We start from the raw sequence: 22,962 nt of genomic DNA on the forward strand, positions 1-22,962 counted from the left end.
CTGGAAAAAACACCGCAACCCAGACATTAGGGATTGGCAGCACTAGAGCCAGTGAAAAAGTATGATAAACTAATTTTAACAGATTTTATGTCATTTACATAACTTTTTATCATGTTTATTGCACTGTTTGGAGATTGTGTGTGAAATATTAAAGGCATGGTGTACTAACCAAAAATTGGGTAACACAATAAGGGTACCTAAATTAACAGTACTTATGACGGAATGCCTCAAACAATTATTATCTGACACTAGTTAAGACATTACTCATCATTACATTTTTTTAAATAATTATTAATAATTATTTTAAAAATAAGCAATACATTTTAAATAATTTAATAATGTTTAATAATGTCTTAACTAGTGTCAAATAATAATTAGTTGGGACATAATCATTTATCATTTATAATGCCATAAATACTATTTGTGACCCTACACAAGCCTGTATTCAGAAAAGATTCATATTGGATTCACATCAATGACTCAGTGAGTCAAATAGATGAATCAGTCGTTTAATTTGCTTCGATCTAGCAGAAGCTCAATTTTGTCCAGTAAATTAAACTGTAGTCTGAAGATGAGTGTTTAATATTACATTTATTGGAAACTGAACATGAAGGTGATTAAAATTAATTCAGTTTGAGATTAATTTACAAAATTAACTTCAAAATCCTCTTAAAACTACAAACCGCCATTTCGACACTTGGACTCCCGGTTAATCGCCTGAGAGAAAATCGATTTCGAAAAACTATAATTTGTTTCACACTTATTTTTAAGAAGGTGTAATTGAGCATGTTTAAAAAAGAATAGAGAGTTTAAAGTATAGAACCATCTCCTGCTTGGCACGCAGTGATCCGAAACCGTATATAATTTTCAGTCTGGCGATAAGCCGGGAGGCTGCGGCTGGGCTGGTGGTGGTGGAGCAGACATGGCTGCGCAGATGGCGGTAAATTCAGGTACGGAGCTCATGTGCTGGTTATTCAACACTCCTCAGGGCTGTGTGTGTTTGTAGTTTGTTTATTATAACAGTCTGTAAAGCTGTGGGATCGGTTTAGGGAGATTCATGAGCGACTGAAGCTGCATATGAAGGCAGTTCTGCCTGTTTCTTGAGTTCAGTTTGGTTCCATTACCCGGTGTTGTGTCGAGTTATGCTACCCAGCTATACAAGCCTCCTAAAGAGACTGCGCATGCGTTAACCTACATCTTTTTAATGATTTCTCGTGTGTTTTATAATAATTCTGTTTTTGTTGTGTATTTAACAACCAGTACTCACTGTCACTACACAAGTGTATTTGCAAGTAATAATAATAATAATAATAATAATAATAAAAGATTATAAAAAACACAAGCAAGATTATAAAAAACTCACATTACCATAACTTTACACTGATACAGTGAATTATGCTGTTCAAAAAAAGTAACGTTACATCGACTTCTGCTGTGAACATGTTATAATTTTGTGCCTTTTTGGCATTTTTACGTTTAAATAAGTTATACTAAAAAGGGTAGCACGGTTTTACAGGGTAGCACAACTCGACAGAACACCGGGGTTAGCTGTTAAGCTGTTAAACAGCGCTGTTCTCATAATTATCAGCCTCCTACAGTCAAATAAACACAGTTATTCACCAACACGCCTATTATACTCACCTCTATCCACGTCTAAACTAACAGAATTCCCCGGCTTTTGTTAACAGCAACCCCCTGAATATAGCCTAGATATATCTGGCGGCTGGTTACTAACGCAAGCTTAGCTTGGCTCAGTCTGGTGTAAAAAATACTTTCGCTCTTAGTTAACTAAATAATGCTCAAAGTTCAGAGAACTGAGTCTGCGTCTAACAGCACCCAGATAACTTTTTAAACACCATCATCTGGTTTAATATAACAGGTGATTTTGTTGTGAGCAGGAATCGACAGAACTCTCTGGCCTCAGAATTAAACTAATTGTAGCTAATGCTAATTGTTTTCATTATTCCACTACAGAATAGTTAAATGACCTAGGTTAGCGTTACAGGCCTGCAAATCTGAAACAGTAAGTCCCTAAATATAAGGATGGAAAAATAGTTTTTGGAGAAACCAAAGTACCCTTTCTAAACTAATAGATTATTCAGTTAAAGACGAACATCACTAAAGGGAGAGAATGTTTTAATATAATTTGGAGAAGGGAATTGTTTGTTAAACTGAGGGAAAGGTTTGTTAATTTGATGGAACTGTTTGTTAAATAGAGAGGAACAGTTTGTTAAATTGAAGAAACTGTAGAATTGAATGTAAGGTTTGTAGAATTGAGGCAACTGTTAAATTAAAGAAGCTGTGGTAAATTGAAGAAACCGTTTGTTAAACTCACAAACTAAGGGAACAGTTTGTTAAATTGAAGAAACTGTGTATAATTAAGGGAAAGTTTGTTAAATTGAAGTAACTTTTTTTAAATTGAGGGAACAGTTTTTGGTAAATTGAGGCAACTGTTAAATTAAAGAAATGGTTTAAATTGAGGGGACTTTTTGTTAAATTGAGGGAACTGTTTGTTAATTTGAGAACTTTTTGTTAAATTGAGGGAACCGTTTGTTAAATTGAGGGAACTGTTTGTTAATTTGAGAACTTTTTGTTAAATTGAGGGAACCGTTTGTTAAATTGAGGGAACTGTTTGTTAATTTGAGAACTTTTTGTTAAATTGAGGGAACCGTTTGTTAAATTGAGGGAACTGTTTGTTAATTTGAGAACTTTTTGTTAAATTGAGGGAACTGTTTGTTAATTTGAGGGAACAGTTTGTAAATTGAAGGAATTGTTAAATTGAGGGAACGGTTTGTTAAATTGAGGGAATGATTTGTTAAATTGAGGGAACTGTTTGCTAAATGGAGGAAACTGTGTTTAATTGAGGAAACTGTTTGTTAAATTGAAGGAATTGTTAAATTGAGGGAACAGTTTGTTAAATTGAAGGAATTGTTAAATTGAGGGAACGATTTGTTAAATTGAGGGAACAATTTGTTAAATTGAGGAAACTGTTTGTTAAACTGAAGGAACTGTTAAATTAAAGGAACAGTTTATTAAATTGAAGGAATTGTTTGTTAATTTAAAGAAACTGTAAAATTGAGGGAATGTTTTTAAATTAAAGAAACAGTTTGTTAAATTGAGGTAATAAACTGCTAAATTGAGAGAACAGACAGATAGATTATGAGAGAAAAATGAAAAAATATTTAGTAGCTTCAGGAAATGCTTGATGTCTACTAATGTTTTTACAGTAATTTTAACAAAGTTATTGGGCAGTTGGTTACCTTTCTTAGATTCTAGCAGACTGACTAGAAGAGTGTGTGTATGTTGTGTGATTTATATAATGCATGAATTATGCCATAGTATATGTAATGCAGAATTTTGTTTAGTATAAAGCAGTTAAAGGCCTTGACTTGATAAGGCACACATTCCCAAAGTGTATTTCTGTAATTCTTTATTAGTCCACTATTTAGTAATCTTTTTTTAAGTCATATAGGATTATTGTTTTTGTTTTTTATTTATTCATCTGCTAAATAAATACCTGTAGAATTTGTAACAGTATACACTTTGTTTAGCTCTGTGAAGTTGTGCTTGCTATGCCTATTGTGTATTAGAGACCTTTCTTTTGTGGTATTCTTACAGTATAACTGAGAAAGTGTTGTTACATGTTGGTTTACGGCTTGTGTGGATGTATTTCCTGTGCAGGAGCCAGTCTGTGGGGTCCACTGAAAGAGTTATGGGAGACTGTGGAGGGCTCAATATGGAGGAAACAACCAGAAAGTGTTCATCTTCTGGATTTGCAGTTGAAAAAAAACAAGCCCTACTTTCTGTCTTTGTTCAAAAACCCGGTACAGTACAGTGTTGAAGATTTTCCCTTAGGCTGTGTTTAGTTCCTAGGCCTGATCTGTTTTATGAATTTATTGTATTAAACCCTTTCAATGACCTATTAATATATGTTTTTATAGTCAGCTATCTGTAGGGATGTTGTTGCATAAACACATGTAATTAATTTAACTATTTGTGGACATATTTTCTTTTGGAAATAGCCAAAAAGTGCAGAGCAGAGAGAGAAAGTGAGGAAAGCCAGCACAGAGGGAATTTCTATTCAGGGCCAGCAGGGCTCACGACTTCTCCCTGAGCAGCTGCTTACAGAGGCGTTTATCCTCAGTGATCTCTTCGACATTGGAGAGCTTGCAGCACTTGAACTGTTGCTTGCAGGTAAACCAAAACACACAACCATGTATGCAAACACACAGAAGCTAAATGCAAATCCAAATTTTGTCCATTTGGCTTGCATGGTGCTAATTAATAGGCTATATATACGTATATGTATTTGTTATTGGTTGTCTGTTTATTTGATATTTTTAATGGAGAAGAATGAATATTAAGCTACAGTTCATATTTGACATGATTTGAAAGGTAAGATTAATTACTATTCTTCTTCGCAGGAGAGCATCAGCAGCCTCATTTTCCCGGTTTGACAAGGGGTTTGGTGGCTGTTCTGCTGTACTGGGATGGCAAGCGCTGTGTGGCCAACTCTCTGCGCTCTCTCATCCAGTCACGTCATGGCAAAACTTTCACTCTCGACCTTGGGTATGGGGCCTGTTTATAAATATACCTTAAAATAAATATATGTAGATATATACCTTGGCACTTTGTTTATTTCTGATACTTGCTTTTTGTATGTTGTATGAACATGTGTGTGAATTCTTTACATATTTATTTGTATGTATGTTTTTGTTCCTCATAGTGCGGATTTGGTTAGTCTCACCACACGCTTTACAGATGAGCTGATGGCTCAGGGATTGGCCAAACAAATCCTGAACCTTGTGTCAGATATTAATGTCACACGGGAGTTTGAGAGGCTGCAGAAGGAGCGAGGACTTGGCAACGAGAAACATAGGAAAGAGGTTAGGGCTGTTAATTCATTAAGCAGTTTTTTTTAGCAGATGGGACTTGAAAAGGAAACTATATTCTACAGCATAACTACAGCCTGAGAATCAGACCCTAAATATTTAGATTTAGGCACAATTGGGTTCCTTTTTTGTATGTGGTGGTGGTAGTAGTAGTATGTGTAGTTGCCATATCAAAAATGTAGACTAGGAGTAGGAGGGAACTCTCTTTAAGTGTTGCTGAAACGTTTAATCAGTTTGTTGCTTCATTATTGTCTTCTACAGGTGTCTGACCTCATCAAAGAGTGCAGACAGTCGCTAGCTGAGTGTCTGTTTTCATGGACGTGTCAGTCACCCCTTAACAAAGATGATATGCTTGCCCTGATTGGTCATCTGGAAACAGTCACAGCAGAAGCTGATGGCTCACTAGATAGTGTGAACCTTGCACTGGTCATGGCATTGCTGTACTGCCTGGATGTCAGTTTTCTGGAGCAAGGGACAGAAGACCGAGACGGTACGTCATTGTTCTGTGCATACAGTGGCAGTGAAATTGGGCTTTTAACTCTTGAAGCCTTGTATGTAGTGTCATACTTTGTTTACTCGCATAATTATATTATTGTCATAATTTACAAATGCTATATAGGCACTAAAATAGAACCTTGTGGGATGCCACAAAATATGCAAAACTTAAAAGGCAACCAAGTAATTTGGGTAATCTGGGTACTGTTTGTTATTCCTAAAAATATGTTCTGTAGGGACATTATTCACTTGGTGAAAATTTCAGTTAAAGTAACACATTTCCTATCTCAGAATTTTATTAAACCTGATAATTCTGTACGTCTGTTCCAGACCTTCTCCAAGCCCTGCCCTTACTGACAGAGAAGCAGTATGTGTCAGCAGTGCACAGTCGTCTGGTAGAGGGTCCGACATGGAAGCTTCCTGGCCTACAGGCAGTGGTGCGGCTGACGTGGGCACTGTCGCTCAGGGCCCTCTCTCAGCTTCCCCAGGGTGCAGGTATTAACCAGAATTTACATTGCAACACAAGTTTATTTACATATATATTTTTTATTTTACTACTTTAAATACTGATGTTGACACCTTGGCAGTTCATGGATAACTAATTGTTTTAATATTTTCTCCTCAGGTTTGGTAGAGTTTACAGAGGCAGACGAAGCTCTGGCTGACCAGGCCTTGCTGGGTGGAGTGTTCCTTTTCCTGACTGAGGGTATTCTGGGAAGTGAAGGCTTTCACCAGGAGGAGTTCTACACTCGGCGCCTTCATGCCCTCATCACTGATTTCCTGGCTCTTATGCCCATGAAGGTGGGAAAGATACAACAGTGACAAACCGGTTTCGTATAATTTATTTAGTTGCTTGACCTTGCTTAATTTCTTTATTAAGAATATCTGACCATTATGAAAGTGAACACATTTAAACATTTGAGCTTGTATAAAATTTAAATTTTTATGATCTAAAGTGAACTACTTTGTTCAGGTAAAGCAGTTACATAACCGAGCTGATGAAGATGCTCGACTAATTCACATGGCACTGCAGATGGGCAGTGAGCCTCCATCTCTCCGGAAAGACCTGGAACACCTCATGATACTGGTGTGTTGACCCTGTCTGCTTTATTTAATTGGATTCTGTATTTTTAGTGTTTTTAATTTGCTCTCAGTATTTAATTGCTATTGATTATTTGCTGGTAGTTTCATTTTGTTAGCAGTAGATAAATAATAAGGTTCTTTATTTTTTATTTTTTTATGAAATACATGCATGTTCTTGTTTTAATGTCGTTTTTGAATCTTAATTGTATTCTAACTACTATAATATAATGCATTGCTACATTGTTAACAAGGGTCACATGCAATGTATTCTCAGTGTAAGTAAATATTGATTTGATTGTATTGCCTGGACTAAACTAATGTTTGTTTGTGCATGTGCTTGCCAGATTGGTGAGTTCTACAGTAAAGACCCATTTGGACTGGAGCTAGCCCTGGAGTTCTGGTGTCCGTCAGAGTCCATGCAGCATACTTCACTTGCTGGATCCTTTTTGGGAGTTGCTCTTCAAAGACCTCCTCACAAACAGGTGTGTGAGATTTAGAGAAACAACACGGGCAACATGCAGAGTGGTATAGTACAGTGTACACAGTTAAACTATATGGGTTATAAGATCTATGCAGTGTGTGGGGAGTTTATATGTATGTATCTATTCTATGTTTTCAGGTGGTTCTCTCCAAGTTCGTACGTCAGATGGGGGACCTGCTGCCTGCCAATCTGTATATCCCCTATTTGCGCATGCTGAAGGGGCTGGCCAATGGGCCACAGTGCTCACACTATTGCTTCAGTCTGCTCAAGACCAATGGAGCTCCGCATGGTAAATATAAAATGTCACCATAGCTGCTTGACATGCCGCTAACAGAAAGTGAAACAGAACACATTACATGAAGAACCATGTGAGAAACTGGTTTTAAGTATACTAGTGCAGTTCATTGATATGTTCGGTGAATGTTGTGTAGCTTTGTTGTGGACATGTCATTTCCTCTAGTCTTGTGTGTCAATATGTAGAATGTGGCATTTTCCAGCACAACACGACTTTATGTATGATTTCAGGCGAGAATCTGCAGGGTGGTGTATCAGGAAGCCCAGTGTCATGGGAGCACCTGTTCCATTCTCTTATGCTGTACCATGAAAACCTACGGCGGGATGTCCCGAGCACAGATTCCACTCAGTACCGCCATCCACCCATCAGAGGAATCACACAGAGAGAGCTGGATGGTCTAACTGCTTTCCTTCAACTGCTCACCACCATCATCAACTGGGTATTTGTTTTAGTTGTTTACAAATGCATGTCCAAATAAATAAACACGATATATTTTACATATTAGTCTTTGTTAATATACAGTACAGTAATTAGTGAGTTTAGTATAGGGCTGCACAATATATCATTTAAGCAGTGTGCAAATGCACAGTATTTGCATCATAACAAAAAGGAAAATTAAACCACACACATGCTACCCCCTTTTAGATACAAAGGGAAAGTTCATTCTTTTTTTTATGACATCTACCATAGGCAGATTATTTAGATTCTTTTTATATTTATTAAATTAAATTTATTTATTTTACTCCACATTTACACAATGTACATGATTTATTATCACAGCTTGATGGATTTAAGGTTGGATGGTATTAATGTATATTGCAATAGAAAATGTTTTTATGACAGTGATATTATTTTTAAACATATGTGATATATCTGAGTGGGTGTCTTGGTCGGATTCTCTGATTTTTTTTCATTTGTTTATTTATTTTTTATCTATATCAGAATTATCGACTGAAATTAAATATGATAGATCTGAATTAAACAGACCACCCAACATTATTTTGGTTATTGATTTCTGGTGAAATATGTTTAATATTCTTATATTTTTTCATTTTTTTATATACACACTATTCCAAAACAGTTAAATATATATATTTTTCCTCTTTAGAAATTGTTTAGCTCTAGTTTGGTACCTGTAGAATAGCAATGAGTGTGTTTTTCAATTGTGTAATCAGTCACGTCCATCAACATTCTTTTTGTACCTGTGTCTTCAGAGTGAGAATGCACGGCTGGCTCTGTGTGAGCACCCTCAGTGGACTCCTGTGGTGGTGATGCTGGGCTTACTACAGTGCAGTGTGCAGCCAGTGCTGAAAGCCCAGCTCCTCCATGCCCTTGCTGCTTTTGGAAAGTCCCCTGAGATTGCTGCGTCTCTCTGGCAGTCTTTGGAGTATACACAGGTAGGCACCAGCTATACAGGTTGTTAGCTAGTTCGCAGCATGCTGTACATGCATAAAGTATTAGTTTGTAGCTGTAGAAATGAACTAGGTGAAGGTGTATATTTGTGTTTTAGTAATTATAGTGTGTTTTGGCAATAAGAATCCTGATTACTGCTTTAGTGACGTGTCAAAAGTAATGCTAAAGCAGTGGGTAAGTTGATGAACTTTAGGAGGCTACTTTGGCAGCCCACATTGGTATGTTGTGTGAAATTATGGTCAGTATGTTCATGACATTATCATAAATGATTGTGATTTAAATGAGGCCTATTAGTGAGTGACAGATAGTTGTGGATTTAACATTCCTTGATCCACGTCATCATGGGTCCATCGGGAATACATCACAGACAGTATTACTACCCGCAGTGGACAGTGCAGTGGGTTGTAATTTTTGTTACTGTCTTCTGATCTTTTCCAGATCCTGCAGACAGTGAAAACTCCTGGACAGAGACAAGCAGCAGGAATAGAGGTGGGCCTGGATTTTTAATGTCTTGAAGGGATGTCAGAATTGAAAACATTGAGTTAGTGTTAATGTGTTAATTCTGATAAAAGCCTTGGGGATTCTAGCATTTGATGTAAATAAAGTGAATTGCTTTAAATTCTTTGTCTTTCTGTAGGTGGAGCTAAATGAGATTGAGTCCAGCTGTGAGGAGTACCCCTTGACTCGGGCGTTCTGTCAGCTGATTAGCACTCTTGTGGAGAGTTCACTTCCAGTTAATCTCGGAGCTGGACTACGTGCGCCGGGATTTCAGCCTTATTTGACCTTTTTGCGAGATGCTGTATTTCTGCCCTTTCCAACTCGAGCCTACCGTCGACCAGCAGAGAAGGTACCTTAGTTCTCTGAGACACAAGCTTTACTTATGTTTTTTTTGTTAGTTTGTTTGTTTTTTTAATAAATATTCTGTTTATACTAAACTTTGAACACCTGTTTTCCTCTCTCCTTAGTGGGAGGTAGCAGAGGCAGTCCTGGAGGTGTTCCACAAGCTGCTGAGGGATTATGAGCCTCAGCCAGCAGACTTCCTGCAGGAGACTGTTGAGCTGCAGGGGGAGCAGGTACCGGCTCATAAGCCCCCGGGCCACAGCCTGATGTTTCATCTTCTGAATGACTCCCCCACTCTGTCTCTGTGCCTCAGTCTGCTGGAGGAGGGTGTCCGCCAACTAGACACTTATGCTCCCTTCCCTGGTCAGTATGATATCACTGATAAGTGTACTTGTGTTAAGGTCCTTTGTTGTTCAGATTTTCGTTTAGTTCTCACCATAAGGCCTAAATCATACTCAAGAACACAAACGCAGAAGGTTTGAGCTTTTGTTGCAGTTGTTTGTCGGGGTGTTCCACGATAATTACCTTGTCAATGTATAGAGCAATATATGGATAGGACCTCCGTATTTTCCATCATGTGGTTCTCAGCAAGGAGAGCTCATTTAGATGTATGAGCCAGTTCAACAGCTTTGTTTAAAAACAGTGCTTTTCATTTCATTTGCTTTATTTATTTTGTGTTTTCCTAATGTTTACATCCCAATTTCAGTGTCTAAATATGTTCTGTATATATGTATTGTATTAATTTAATGTTATTTATTACATTCTTTTTTCAGTATTGTTATCTTAGTGGTGTGGCATAAAATAGTCTTAATCACAATAATATTGTTCATAAAAGCAATTATTTTTTAATCCCATAGGTAAGAAGCAGTTGGAGTCAGCAGTGCTGCACTGTCTGAGTCTGCTGGACCTGGCCCTACAGAAGGAAGTGGTGTTCATGGACTTGCTGAGGGAAAGCCAGGCTTCCATGCTGGTCTCTCCACTGGAGCAGCTACTGCAGGGTGTCAGTGCCCAGAGCAGAAGAGCCGACCACATAATCAACATCGCCAGGTGTGTCCTTTTTTTTTTTTTTTTTTTTTTTTTTTTCCCCAATGCTGTAGTAAATAGCTTGATGCGTAAATACTTAAATGTAAATGTAACAGCATCTTATAATAATTTTGTTCTAGGTATTTGTATCACAGTAGTTCCAACCCTGAGGCTGCGTTCCTGAGCGCTAAGATCCTGCGGCATATTGCACGTTATCCCAACATTCAGTCTAGATTGGTTGGAGACTTTACCCATGATCAGGTAAGAAGCGATGTCTTTATGCTTGATTGCATTTTCCAATTAGTAGTGTCTGCATCAAATGTGTCTGCATTAAATCTGACGAGGCAGGATTGAATCTGCAATAACAATTTATTTATTTCTGTTTTTTTCTTAAAATGTGCTTTCTAATCACACACATTTTGTCACTAGTTTTGTAATATCTAATGTATAATAAATGGCTGACATGTTGTGATCTGAGCAGACAGTGAGTGATAAGCTGATGGCTGGTTTTGTTGAGTGCCTGGATAACGATGAGGCCCAAGAGGGTGTGGACAAAACAGATGGTGAGTCACACTGAATGTTCTTACATGTTCTTACATTTATTCAAATAGATCTTTGTTTGGATGGATATGAGGCTCATAACTTAAACGAGCAAAGCTATACATATAATCTGCTGGCTGATTGATAATAACTTGCTCTGTTTTTGTTAAATCAGACTCAGATCCAGATAAACGCATTGCCAGAATTCGACATGAGACGCAGATCCACATTCTTAACCTGTTAATTACCTCATTGGAGCTCAAGGGTCCTAACCTGGCCCTCTACCTGCTTGGGTATGAGGTCAAGAAACCAGTCTCCTCCACCAACCTACAGGATCCAGGTCAGCATGTTCTCTAGGTCACAGTTTAAGATATTCTCAAACTCTCTTAATCCTAAAGGCCTTCCCTTGTATTTGTGTGTAATTTGTGAAGTCCAGTAGATGAGCTGCTTAACTTTTGTGCTTTTATGTTAGGAGTTCTTGGTTGTCCGCGGAGTTGCCTGCATGCGATTCTAAGTTTGCTCCAGCAAGGCAGCGAGAGACGTTCTGGACCAATCCTTACACAACAAGCCCCACACCTGGCTGAACTCTGCTATCAGGTATAGACTTGCAAATGTAGTGTTTCACATCCCATAGTTTTGTTCATAGCTTTCGTGTAGGCCTCACATATTGATGTCAATGATGAGACCAGGAGGGGTAAACATAGATGCAGTCTTTGTGGACACATGTGAGATTAAGGTGGGCTGTAAAGATGAGGCCCAACTGGTTCCCAGTAACAACACATAAAACCCACTCAGAACCCATGTTCACCTAGAACACATGAAGTCTATGTTCTGCCGATGTGAGCCCCACATGAGAATGTTTGTTAGGATGCTGCTTGAGGTACTTTTTTATTTAGACATCATTGTTTGTGGTGAAATACATATTTCTTTTTTGTACACCAGGTGATCTACCAGCTGTGTGCATGCTCCGACACCTCTGGACCCACCATGCGTTACCTGAGGACTAGTCAGGACTTCTTATTCTCTCACTTGAAGCACTTACCCTTCATCCTGCCTGGTTGGTGTCTCATTTTTTATTTTTTATTTTTAAAGTTTTATATTCAAAATGTTTTCAAATTTCTAAAATATGAAAAAAGTTTTTTTGCTTCCAGACTTCAACCCTTCTCACTGCAGCTGTTAACATTTTTAATTTACAATTTTCTCACTGATCTTCCAGGCAATGAAATCCCTTCCCTGAACCAGATGTCCTGGCTAATGAAGACTGCAGCCATCGAGCTCAGAGTTACCTCGTTGAACCGCCAGCGTTCACACACTCAGAGACTGCTCAACCTTCTGCTGGATGATCAGCCACACATGCAGCATGCAGGTAGAGTATGCAGGTGGTGTAGAATGGTGTAGTGAGGTGTGTAACATTTTAGCACCTTTCCGACAGACTATGGTTCAGTGGACCTGGACCAGCAAGCACTCTCCTTCTACGTCTGTAACATGATTTAAATGTAACTTCCTCTGAATTCAAGAGTCAGTCAAATCTCTTAAATGGCATGTAAATGTAAACAAAATGGCAAAAATAGACTGTGGACTTGCATTCTACTTTCCTTAATTGTGTTGCATCAGGTGTGATTGTTGGTTTCTCTTTGTTTGATTTCAGATGCGGAGTTGGGCATGGATGATGATAGTAAAACAGTCAGCAGTTTCTTGCACTTTGACACAGTTTCTAAAGGTAATTCAGAACAGAAATCTTATAAGGCACAATATTTCAAATTTCACAAGACTAACAGAGCTTCTGTTGCATTCTGTTGTAGTGCGCAGAAAGCTTCTGAGTGTTCTGGATGCTATAGACTTCAGTCAGGAGGTGCCTGAGCAGCTGCAGCTGGATTTCTTTGAGCGTACTCAGATCGAGCAGGTCATTTCTAACTGTGAACACGTCAATGAGCAAGGGCACACCGTCTGCAATGTCAAGGTTTGTGTCCCCACCCTTCTATACTTTTTGACTATTCACACAGAAGGTAAAAGTAGTATAAGCATATAAGAGTATAAAGCTCCTGTGATGTTTGCAGGGATGAAACCAAAACCTCACATAAAGCATTACTTTTTAGCGCATACCTGTCAGTTAAACAGTGCAAAACGTTTAGACAAATGTTTGAAATGGGTCACTTTAAAAACACGGATTTGGCGAGAAAACAGACTTTGGCCACTTACACCTGCTGTGTTCCTTTAGAAATATCAAGTTCATACCTAATTTAGATTTAAATATTAAATTAATTTTCCTACACATTCCAGTTGCTCCACAGGGTCTTGGTTGCAGAGGTTAACGCACTGCAGGGGATGGCTGCAATCGGGCAAAGACCGCTGCTGATGGAGGTGAGAACATAGGGATGTACCCAGTGATAATGAACATAAATAAACACCTGCTGACTGTCTTAGTGATTCTTCAATTGCTTGTGTTGCTTACACTCTCTTTCTGGTAGGAGGTGAACTCCATCCTGCAGCAGGTGGTGGAGAGGAACCGGGTGCGGCGCAGTCTCAGTGCTAAGCGTCATGCCCTGCAGAGCTGGAGGAGTCTGGTGGAGACGATTCTCACAGCCTGTCCTGCTGAACTCATCCCTGCTGATCAGAGACAGCTCATCATCCGAGACCTGCTGCTTGACCTGCATGACAAAGTACTTTATAAAGTTTTCTTAAGAGTTTTCAGTCCTTAAAGACGTTTTAAAGAGTTCTTTTTAAAAGATTACATACCATCTTTGTTTAATAGATGCATTTAAAACTTTTCTGTTCTTAGTTTTTATAAGTATATTAAAATGTTTTGATATGCTGTGATTGGAAATTTCAAATGACTAAAAGAAGCTTAATAAAGAAGGAAATACAAAAGGTTATATCCAGAATGGCAAATTAGGCTTTAGATTATTCTTGAGCATATATGAGGCCTAAAAAATCCAGCCCGACCCTGCTCGTGTACACGTGTTAAAACAGACCTGTTTAACTACAAGTCATGTACTTCCTTAATTCCACCCTGAAAGTTTCCATTGTCTTGCCTGATTCAGGCCAGTGCTGTGTGATTATAACATTCTAATTTGTGCAATGTGATTTTTGTTACTTTATTTTGTGATTATTATGCCACAGGTTTCTATAAAATAAAAAAATAGCATTAAAAACGCCAGAGAAAGAATTACAGAGAATCTAAACTCTAGATGATTCTGAAATAACAAACATAATTTCATAACCATTTCTATATTCAATCTAAGACATAAGGTGACAAAGTACAGTGTAGAGTCACTTGCATAATTTGGGTATCCCATTTCAATTAGCGGTCAAAACCATTCCTCTAAAAAGTTGAATATATTTACTGCAGATTTTTAATTTAGAAATTTGTGATTCACTAACTAGTTCTTAGAAAATCAGGAAAACATCTCCTTTGACCTGGGGAGCCCAAACTCTTGCATATTACTGTATTTGTAATTTAATAACTTTTGTTTTTTATAAGATGCATGTAATGCTGAGTACTACTACCACTACCACTTCTAGTTTTGTAAAAATGATATCTAAATAAAATAAGATTTTTATGTGCTATAATTATTTCCCTACTTTTAAAGGATCTATTTCACTTATGATCAAAGGCTAAAATCATGTCTGAACTCTATTTGTGCTTCCAGGTTTTATCAGAGGACGCTGCTGTTGAGTTGATGCCAATCGTTGCTGGAGCAGTGTTCACCTTGACTGCACACCTCAGCCAGTCTGTGCTGTCAGAGCAGCAGCAGGGAGCTGGACTGGAGGGTGGCTCTTCATCAGGCTTCGCCTCTATTGCCAACTCTGCTCTTCACCTCATTCTGAGAAAGCTGCTGGACTTTATCCTGTGCACAGGTACATGAACTATGTTTGAATGCAGCTATTTGTAACTAGGGATTTTACTGTTGCTTTGGGTCTCTTAAATTAAAGTGGGATGTTAATTCTGTTCCAGGTGGTGGGTTTCAGCGTCTGCGTGCCCACCTGTACGGCTCCCTGCTCTATTACTTGCAGATCGCCCAGAAACCTGAGGAGCCAGACACGCTTCAGACAGGTAGAGTAGCATCTTGATTGATATATATATTGTGTATATACTTAAATGAGTTCCTTTTATGTCACTTTATGTTCCTTTAATGTGATTTTTGGGATTATATTGTTTGTAGCAATGTCCATGTGGGAGCGACTAACTGCTCCTGAAGATGGCTTTTCTAAGCTGCAGAGAGAAAACCTGGCCATCATCGAGAGCTACGGCACTGCTCTGATGGAGGTTGTGTGCAGGGATGCCTGTGATGGGCATGAGATAGGCAGGGTAGGAACATCACTGTCTTACATCATCTGACCTGCTGTTGAGTCATTGGTTATTTATACTTGCAATTAGTTTTTTAAGTTTCCAATTGTTGTCTAAACTACTGAAAGACTTAGTAAACAGATGTCATTGAGTATGTTTTATGCACACAAATATGATTTGGTTACCAGATCACATGTAAATTTAAACTGTGATGTCTTATTTAACACAACATACACATTGTCATACAAAAAAGTATACAATGTTGTTTTTTTTTATTTAAACATAACAGTATAGCATTTAAATGACTTAAGTCCAAATGGTCTGTCTCTGTGTTTTGCAGATGTTGGCTCTGGCCGTGCTGGACAGGGTATTGTCTATAGACAGGCAGAGCCAGTGGCTAGTCTATCTGTGTAACAGTGGCTACCTGCGTGTGCTTGTGGAAAGCCTGCGGCAGGATGACGCAGCACTGCAGACCCTCCTGATGCCCCAGCCTCCACTGCTCAAACCATTATACATCTATGAGTCCAAGATGGTGAGACTTATGTCCTCATAATGTCTAGGGGTAAATAATTAGGCTATTTGTAAACAAATGGACAATACCAACTTGACTGATTCAGTTGACAAAATTTTGAAATTTATTTTTACCCTTTTAGTGTGTTTAAATTTCAGTCACCATCTTGAAAAAGTTTATTGTAAAACTAAAAGGAAAAACTAATAAGGCTCTGCTTGATCAACTGGGAAAATAAATTGATCTTTCTGTGTGCACCACGCTTCTGTTGTATATTATATATATGGATGTATGTTTGTGCTTATGCAGGCTTTGCTGACTCGTGTGGCTAAGACGGCACAGGGAGCTGTAGAGTTACTCTGCTGTGGGCTGGTGGCTCAGCTCGTCGAGTGCCGGGTGTTCCACATGCTGCCCGAGAATGACTCCCTCAGGTGAAAGAGAATTTTTAATTTATATATATAAATATTATTAATGATGCCAAATAAATGGTAGAAAATTTAATAATTATAATAGTTATATTTTGGTTGTTTATTTTTGTATTTAAAATAAAGGCAGTTAAGATGTAAACATTTTATTACATTATGTGTAGACATTTATTTCTATTTATTCGCTTTGGTTTGATCCGTTGTGTCTCATTATTAAAGTTATTAGAACTTTTCATTGCTATACAGCTTTTTAGTAGTTTTCTCTACCACCATTCTAGACACTTAGGGCCAGGGATTAAGCCTAATTCTGGACTACACAGAATTCTGAATGGAGGTTTCCTATTGGAAGGAAAATTTTGTCTAGGGCACGGCCTAATCCCTCAATGTCTTGCCTTTCTACTGATTTATTGAAAATGTAAATGTTAAATCTTAAGGAAAACATTGACTTAATTTTTTTTATTCATTCAGAAACTTTTGAAGTGCCTTCTGTTCACTTAGTAAACGTTTTTGTCTCTACCTGTGCAGAGTGTATGGTCAGAGGGATCCATCAGGGTTTATCCCAAGCCCCCTGGAGCGATACAGACAGATCCTCCTCCCTACACTCAGACTCCTGCAGGTTATCCTGACCTCCACCACCACACACCACCAGCAGGGGGCAGCACAGGTACAGTTGTGCTTCATACTGACACTATGTATAGGGCTGATGCAGTCCATTGTGTGTGTGTCTGTGTATGTATGACAAATAGTAACTGTTTTTTGTATGTGTCTGTACATAGGTTCTCCAGTGGCTGATTGTGCACTCGGACACTATTCAGTCTATCTTGCGCAGTCAGGATGTGAGTATGGGATCACTACAGGAACTCTCCCTCCTCACAGCCATCATTAGCAAGACTGCACTACCAGGTATTGACTGCAAAGAGTGTATATAATCAGTTATTACTTGGAGTAAAAGAAAATATTGCAAAACTTATACATAAGTTTATATTGATATGTTTAGTGGTTTTGTGTACATTCCCAGTCACAATTTTTAATTAAGGTTTCATGCAAACTATTTAATTAGATGTTGGGTTATTTAGTGTTGTTTTAAACCCTGACCACTAGATAGCATGTCTCTGTCTTCAGGTCCCACTGTTATGATTGCAAGCTTACTCAGATTTTATAAATGATTGTTTTATACTGTTACAATTTTTCTTCTTTTTTTTGTATCACACATCTTGATTATTGTATCGCAGTATATACAGTCACAACCTCTATATTGTGATGCATATTGAATTGCAAGGTTTTTGGTAGTAGATCCCTAGTCTTTACTAAAGTGTGAAAGTGAACATGAGTATGAGGAAAAAATATTATTATAATTATTATGATTTTAATATTAGGAGCTTTGGATTTGGGACAAGAAATCAACAGTGCAGCCCTGCTGGAGTTCCAAGGACACATTGGAAGATTCCAGGTATAGGATAAGAAGAGTTTTCTCTGTACTAGACTAAAGAACCAATCGTTTTTTATCACTCTTGCTGCATTGCAGTGCTGTCTCAGTAACTTCTTCTCCCTCTCTCCCTGCCAGCGCCAAAGCCTGTCTCTGCTCGTACGCCTGGCAGGCACTGAGCGTGCTCGCTACTTAAAGCAAATAGAGGAAAGTGGTGCTCCTGGTGATACAGCAGAAAAAAGAGAGGAGATGGAGGTTGCCATACAACAGGTATATAGTAATGTAATAGGGTGTGCATCCCAGCTTAAAGTATGTTACTGTGAAATAGTTTAAGGATTAGAAGGTAAACAGATCTCCACAAGGCAAAATGTTCAAAGATTAAAAACCATACCCTTATTTCCCCTTTAATCCCCTTTAATCATGGATGTCACAGTCTCCCTTCTTATATATTGTTTTAAATCTGTTGATAGACACAGTACAATAAGACAGCCTGTGAATCTTTCAGAAGTTGAGATAAAGTTTTACCCAAAACAACCAGTATAGGCGTTGATACTTACCAAAGCTTTTGCTGAGTACTGACCATGTAGAGTCCCTAAACTTTTCAGTCTCCAAGCTCTTAATGTGGCTTATATGAATGAAATGTATCTTTATCTTGTCCTGGAAATCTTTTTTTTTCCTTTCTAAAGCTATTCACAGTAACAAGAACTTTTTACCAGTGGAAACTCCCAACTTTTAATGTTGTTAATATATAAATAACTATATGCAGAATGTAGCCTGTATATCTAAAAGTGTGTGGTTAACTGTAAGTGCTAGTATTGTGAAATGGCAGCAACAGCCTAGAGCAACAACAGCTGAACCACAAAGTAGTAGACTATGCAAACTCTAAGCCTCCAATTGTTGAAGCTTGTAACACATAAGAATCGCCTTTCCTGTGTTTCAGTTCTCACTATATTGCTTCACGGTGCCTCAAAAGCATCATGTGTACAAGAGGTTTTTCTTAGCAGCTTCTTGAAGTGGATTTCCACGGTTGTAGACCTGCACACTAGCCTAAAGGCCTGTTAACATTTCCAAAAAAAAAATGTTGCTATTATTTTTTTCTTCACATAAAAGAACCTTCACATCAAGTCTGTGGCATTTTTGTTTGTAAACGAAGCTCAAAGCACTTCCACTCGTTTCTTTTTTTACTTACTATCTGCTGTTTTGCTGTTTTAATTAGCAAATTATGCATCTGGCAGGGTGTTTTTTTGTGAGGTGTACATCCTTTGTTCCTGTATGACTGTTCCCTTGTGCACAAAACAAGGGTCTTTTTAAATATGTTATCAAGTTTTCTGAGGAGGAACTCCAGTGGTCTACACAGAGCCCTGACCTCAACCCAGGCGTCTTTCCTTGGGATGTAAAGGAGCATTGATTGTAAGACTGCAAATAGCGGCTTAACCCTCACATTTTAACTGTCTCTGTATCATCAGGTGTGTGCTAACATAACGGAGTACTGTCAGACGCTGCTCCTGCAAAGCTCAGCTGAAGCCCAGTTCACTGTCTGCCTCTTCAGCCCTTCTGCTAGTGAGCCAACAGGTCAGTCTGTTTCCTTCACTGTCCCTTACACGTTGCCTGTACACAAACAGATTACATATTGTATATTGCTTATTTTTACACATTCAGCTCACTGTAAACTGTAAAATTCCTTCTTTGTGCCTTAGACATGGCAGTACCATCAGTGTCACGGGTACCAAGTCTGGGGCTTGTCCTGCTTCTGCTGAAGAACAGTGCCACAGACTTCTTTCGATACCATGACAGCCACCGACAGAGCCTGGGCAAACTGCAGAGGCTGGAGCAGCTTGCCCCAGAAGAGCTTAAAGAGGTACGGTACAAACACACATTTAAACCTGTATTGTGTAAAGCCATGCTCAAATTTACAATTTACCTGTCTCTACCAGTATAGTGTCAGTGCTTTACAGTATATAATTCTAAGATGTCAGAAGTCATGGAACACAACAATAGTTACTAATCCAAGACTGATGGAGGATAAATAATGTATGTGTATGGGCTCCTGCATTGAATGTGGAGATGATTTCTACCAGAGTTGCTTGTCTGTTTGCATTGACAATTCTAGCCAGATGTCACCAGTCAAAATCATGAGGCCGAATACTGGCCTGTGTGCTCATGTCAAGGGGATGTAAATGTGCCATTCACTGTGCGTGGTCATACTATGATTAAGTCCCTGGACACCTACAACACTGTGGATCAAGGAATGTCACAGAAATAGAATGCCCCATCCATCTGGCACCCATTCCGGCAAGTTGTGTCCCCTTGCCATGAGCACACAGGCCAGTGTTCTGCCTCACTCACAAGGAACAACAACTTATACAGGTGTCCAGGTTCCCAAGCTGTACCCTGAACTAACAGTTCCTAATCAATTTACATACTAATATCCCATGACGTTTGACATGTCAGTGTATACTACAGCTAAGTTTGCTCTCATTAAGCCTAAACCACCACAGAAAGTAATTTATAAGAGTCTAAGGCTAAAATGTAAAATGGCTGGTGGGAGATGAATGGGTGTGTTCATGCATTGTGGTAATATATAAAGCTAAACCCTTGCCAGTGCAGATGAAGATGGGTAGATGCTGAGAGCCGGTGATGTTTAAATTTCTACAAGTTGTACAACATGAAACATGTTATATAAGTGATGTGTAGAATGTTTGGTTTTGTGGTGAGAACTGTGAGAATTGTAAAGTTAACTAGTTATTGGACAACTTGTACAATAATCTTATTTTTTTTCCTGTGTCCTGCTTCACCCTTGATTTTGTTTATCTGGTTGCTTTAAGGAAAGAAAAAAGTGTTGAAATGTGTGTTGTGTAGCTCTGCCAGGGCCTGGTGTCTGGTTCCGGTGGAGTGGAGAAGATCCCATCAGTGCAGAGGAGTGTGCTGGCCAAACGCCGTCTTGTCCAGCTCGTAAACAATCGTGCCAAGCTGTTGGCTCTCTGCTCCTGTATCCTTATGATCACAGTCTTTCACTGATAACCCAAGATCAAATGGTTTTTATATTCTGCTAGTATTCAACCATTACTTTTTATATGTAATTGGAGCTGGAGTTGAATCATAGAATCTTTTGGTTTCTGAGAGCAAATGCTATTTATCTTGACTTCTGTTTAAGACATCATTGAGACCTGCCTCTTTGTGATCTGGCGCCACCTGGAGTATTACCTCCTCTACTGCACACCTATTGATCCCAAGGACTCCCTGCTGCCAGGGTACAGAGGTGAGTGTGCTATCTCTCTCTCTTTCTTTCTTATATACTTTAAAAGATAAAGGATGTTTAAACATGTCATGTTTTCACCTTGCAAGATCCTTGTATTGAACTTAAGAACTTTTAACTGTTTTCTCTGTGTAGATGCTAGCGGGGGTGGAGGTTTGGGGCTGTCCAGGGTCAGCCAACAGGATCTGGAACAGGTATGAACCACTACATGAATCTTTTTTTAGTACCACATCTGGGGAAATTTTACAGGGGCATTTCCAGGCCTGACTGATTTGTTAAAAAAAATCAATGTATCATTAACTAAATATTGCATCTTGTATGTAAATGGTGTTAGAAATAGAAAATTACTGGAATTAGAAGGAAAACCTGGAATGTTTGGAATATATATACATACAGTTTTTAGACAGGGAAATCTTAAGGTATAACATGAAACCAAAGGAATCCATGTCATAGACCCTTTAAAAGATGTGGCAAGTTCGTTGGGAATTTAGGCGTGCTGGAGTTAAAACTTTGAGTTGAGGTGTTGTGACACATTAACTATAACGAGTAAGAACTTTTGTCAAATAGTCAACCTCTGTTCCCCCATAGCATTTTGAAATACAGTGCGTTTAGCCAATGCATTCAACAGACAATGCTAGTGAGACAGGCATAGTGTGGCCCATGTAAAACAGAGATTTCTTTGCACTATTAACAAACTCAAAGTAGCTTCACACTTTATTGTTAGAATTCTGAGTGCCTGGACATTTACAATGTCAATGTGAACACTTTGTTCACAGATAATTTATCAAATGTTTTTTATACACACAGTTCATTCAGGTAGTTTTCTGGATGCCGCCATCTTGAAATTATGTCACAATAATTTGACTGATGAACAAACCTACAGCTGAAAAGTCATGTGAAGAGAGTTTTGGACTGGAGTTAGCAAATATTTAATATATAATGTAATCTCATGCATTTTCACAGCATACAATTTTACAATCTCTTCCTCAACCTTACCCATATGTTTATGCCTGTCAGGCAACTTATCGTGACTTAATTTCAAGATGGTGCCACCCAAAGAACTGTGTGAAGGTACTTTAGATAAACAGGGTACTTTTGAGCTTAATGGTATTAAAACATATATTTATTTACATGGGCAATGATATGCCCTTATCACTAGCATTGTAAGACTGTTGGGAGCATCAGCTAAAAGCATTATATTTTGGAATGCTGGTGGTGAACGGAGATGGACTTTGTAAATTCAACAGGGGCTTGTTACACTTGCTTGGAAAATATGGGCCAACAAAACATGCTGCAGTAGTTTTAAAACATATTTGCATGTTACCTATTAGAGAACATTACTTGCACTGTTGGAGAAAAAAAAAGTGTTTTCCCCCTCTCATCTCCAATTTACAGACATCTTATTTTTATCAGTTGACTGTGTATTGTAGTTTGTTTGAATGTGTGAATTTTTTATTTTTTTTTGTCGATCATGTGATCTGCTTAGAGCCCATTAAATATCTCAGAAATCCTGTTTAACCTGGCAGAGTTAAATCATTGTTTGGGTTGAACTATTCTGTGTGCAAAATGTTGAGTGAATTATTGTAGGTACTAAAGGATGTTCTGTGCCTGTGTGCTCAGTTGCAGAGTGATGTTGCAAGGAGCTTCACAGAGCCCTTACAGAGGAAGCTGCTGGAGGTGGAGGGACTCTACAGCAAAACTCACTCTCGCCACACCTTCATCCAGGCCCTGACACGGAGGATCCGTGGCCTGGTGCGCCACACCAAGAGCTAGACACCTGTGAACAGATTTACTGCTACACACACCACTTACAGTCACCAATCTTCTGCTATGGTGAAAGCAATTTAGTACATCACGTTTCTAACTTTTCCTTTCTGCAGCCGATGCATCCATGAATTGTTTCATGTTAAGATTTTCTGATGTCTTTGGATATTGATTTTTTTTTCTAATTAATAAAAGGACTAAATATTCTAAGCTTGCTTTTTTGTTGATGCTTT

The 22,962-nt window shown here is 38.5% G+C and overlaps 1 protein-coding gene across 1 annotated transcript; it reads left to right on the forward strand.

Moving 5' to 3' along the window:
• The first annotated feature begins 845 nt into the window (after positions 1–845).
• On the forward strand, positions 846–22,939 carry nup205 (nucleoporin 205). The gene is made up of 42 exons (XM_022679602.2): positions 846–950; positions 3,682–3,824; positions 4,023–4,194; positions 4,425–4,569; positions 4,727–4,886; positions 5,154–5,382; positions 5,718–5,882; positions 6,013–6,188; positions 6,361–6,474; positions 6,815–6,952; positions 7,090–7,240; positions 7,477–7,685; positions 8,461–8,643; positions 9,098–9,148; positions 9,297–9,506; positions 9,625–9,862; positions 10,357–10,546; positions 10,663–10,783; positions 11,004–11,085; positions 11,238–11,402; positions 11,535–11,659; positions 12,005–12,119; positions 12,279–12,428; positions 12,711–12,782; positions 12,865–13,022; positions 13,343–13,423; positions 13,531–13,722; positions 14,713–14,920; positions 15,018–15,116; positions 15,226–15,371; positions 15,691–15,882; positions 16,168–16,289; positions 16,809–16,947; positions 17,060–17,186; positions 17,660–17,733; positions 17,848–17,979; positions 19,176–19,281; positions 19,407–19,567; positions 20,569–20,698; positions 20,864–20,968; positions 21,101–21,159; positions 22,586–22,939. Exons 1-42 carry the CDS (start codon positions 923–925, stop codon positions 22,736–22,738), a joined length of 5,916 nt encoding a protein of 1,971 aa, XP_022535323.2. The 5' UTR covers positions 846–922; the 3' UTR covers positions 22,739–22,939.
• The last annotated feature ends 23 nt before the right edge of the window (positions 22,940–22,962 follow it).

The sequence above is a fragment of the Astyanax mexicanus genome, chromosome 9 (genome assembly GCF_023375975.1).
Source record: "Astyanax mexicanus isolate ESR-SI-001 chromosome 9, AstMex3_surface, whole genome shotgun sequence".
NCBI classification, from domain to species: Eukaryota; Metazoa; Chordata; class Actinopteri; order Characiformes; family Acestrorhamphidae; genus Astyanax; species Astyanax mexicanus.

Coding starts and splice junctions, on each gene's coding strand:
- nup205 (XM_022679602.2), top strand. CDS start 923: ATGGCTGCGCAGATGGCGGTAAATTCAG. Junction 7,241..7,476: donor GACCAATGGAGCTCCGCATG/GTAAATATAAAA, acceptor GTATGATTTCAG/GCGAGAATCTGCAGGGTGGT. Junction 16,290..16,808: donor CCCGAGAATGACTCCCTCAG/GTGAAAGAGAAT, acceptor CTACCTGTGCAG/AGTGTATGGTCAGAGGGATC.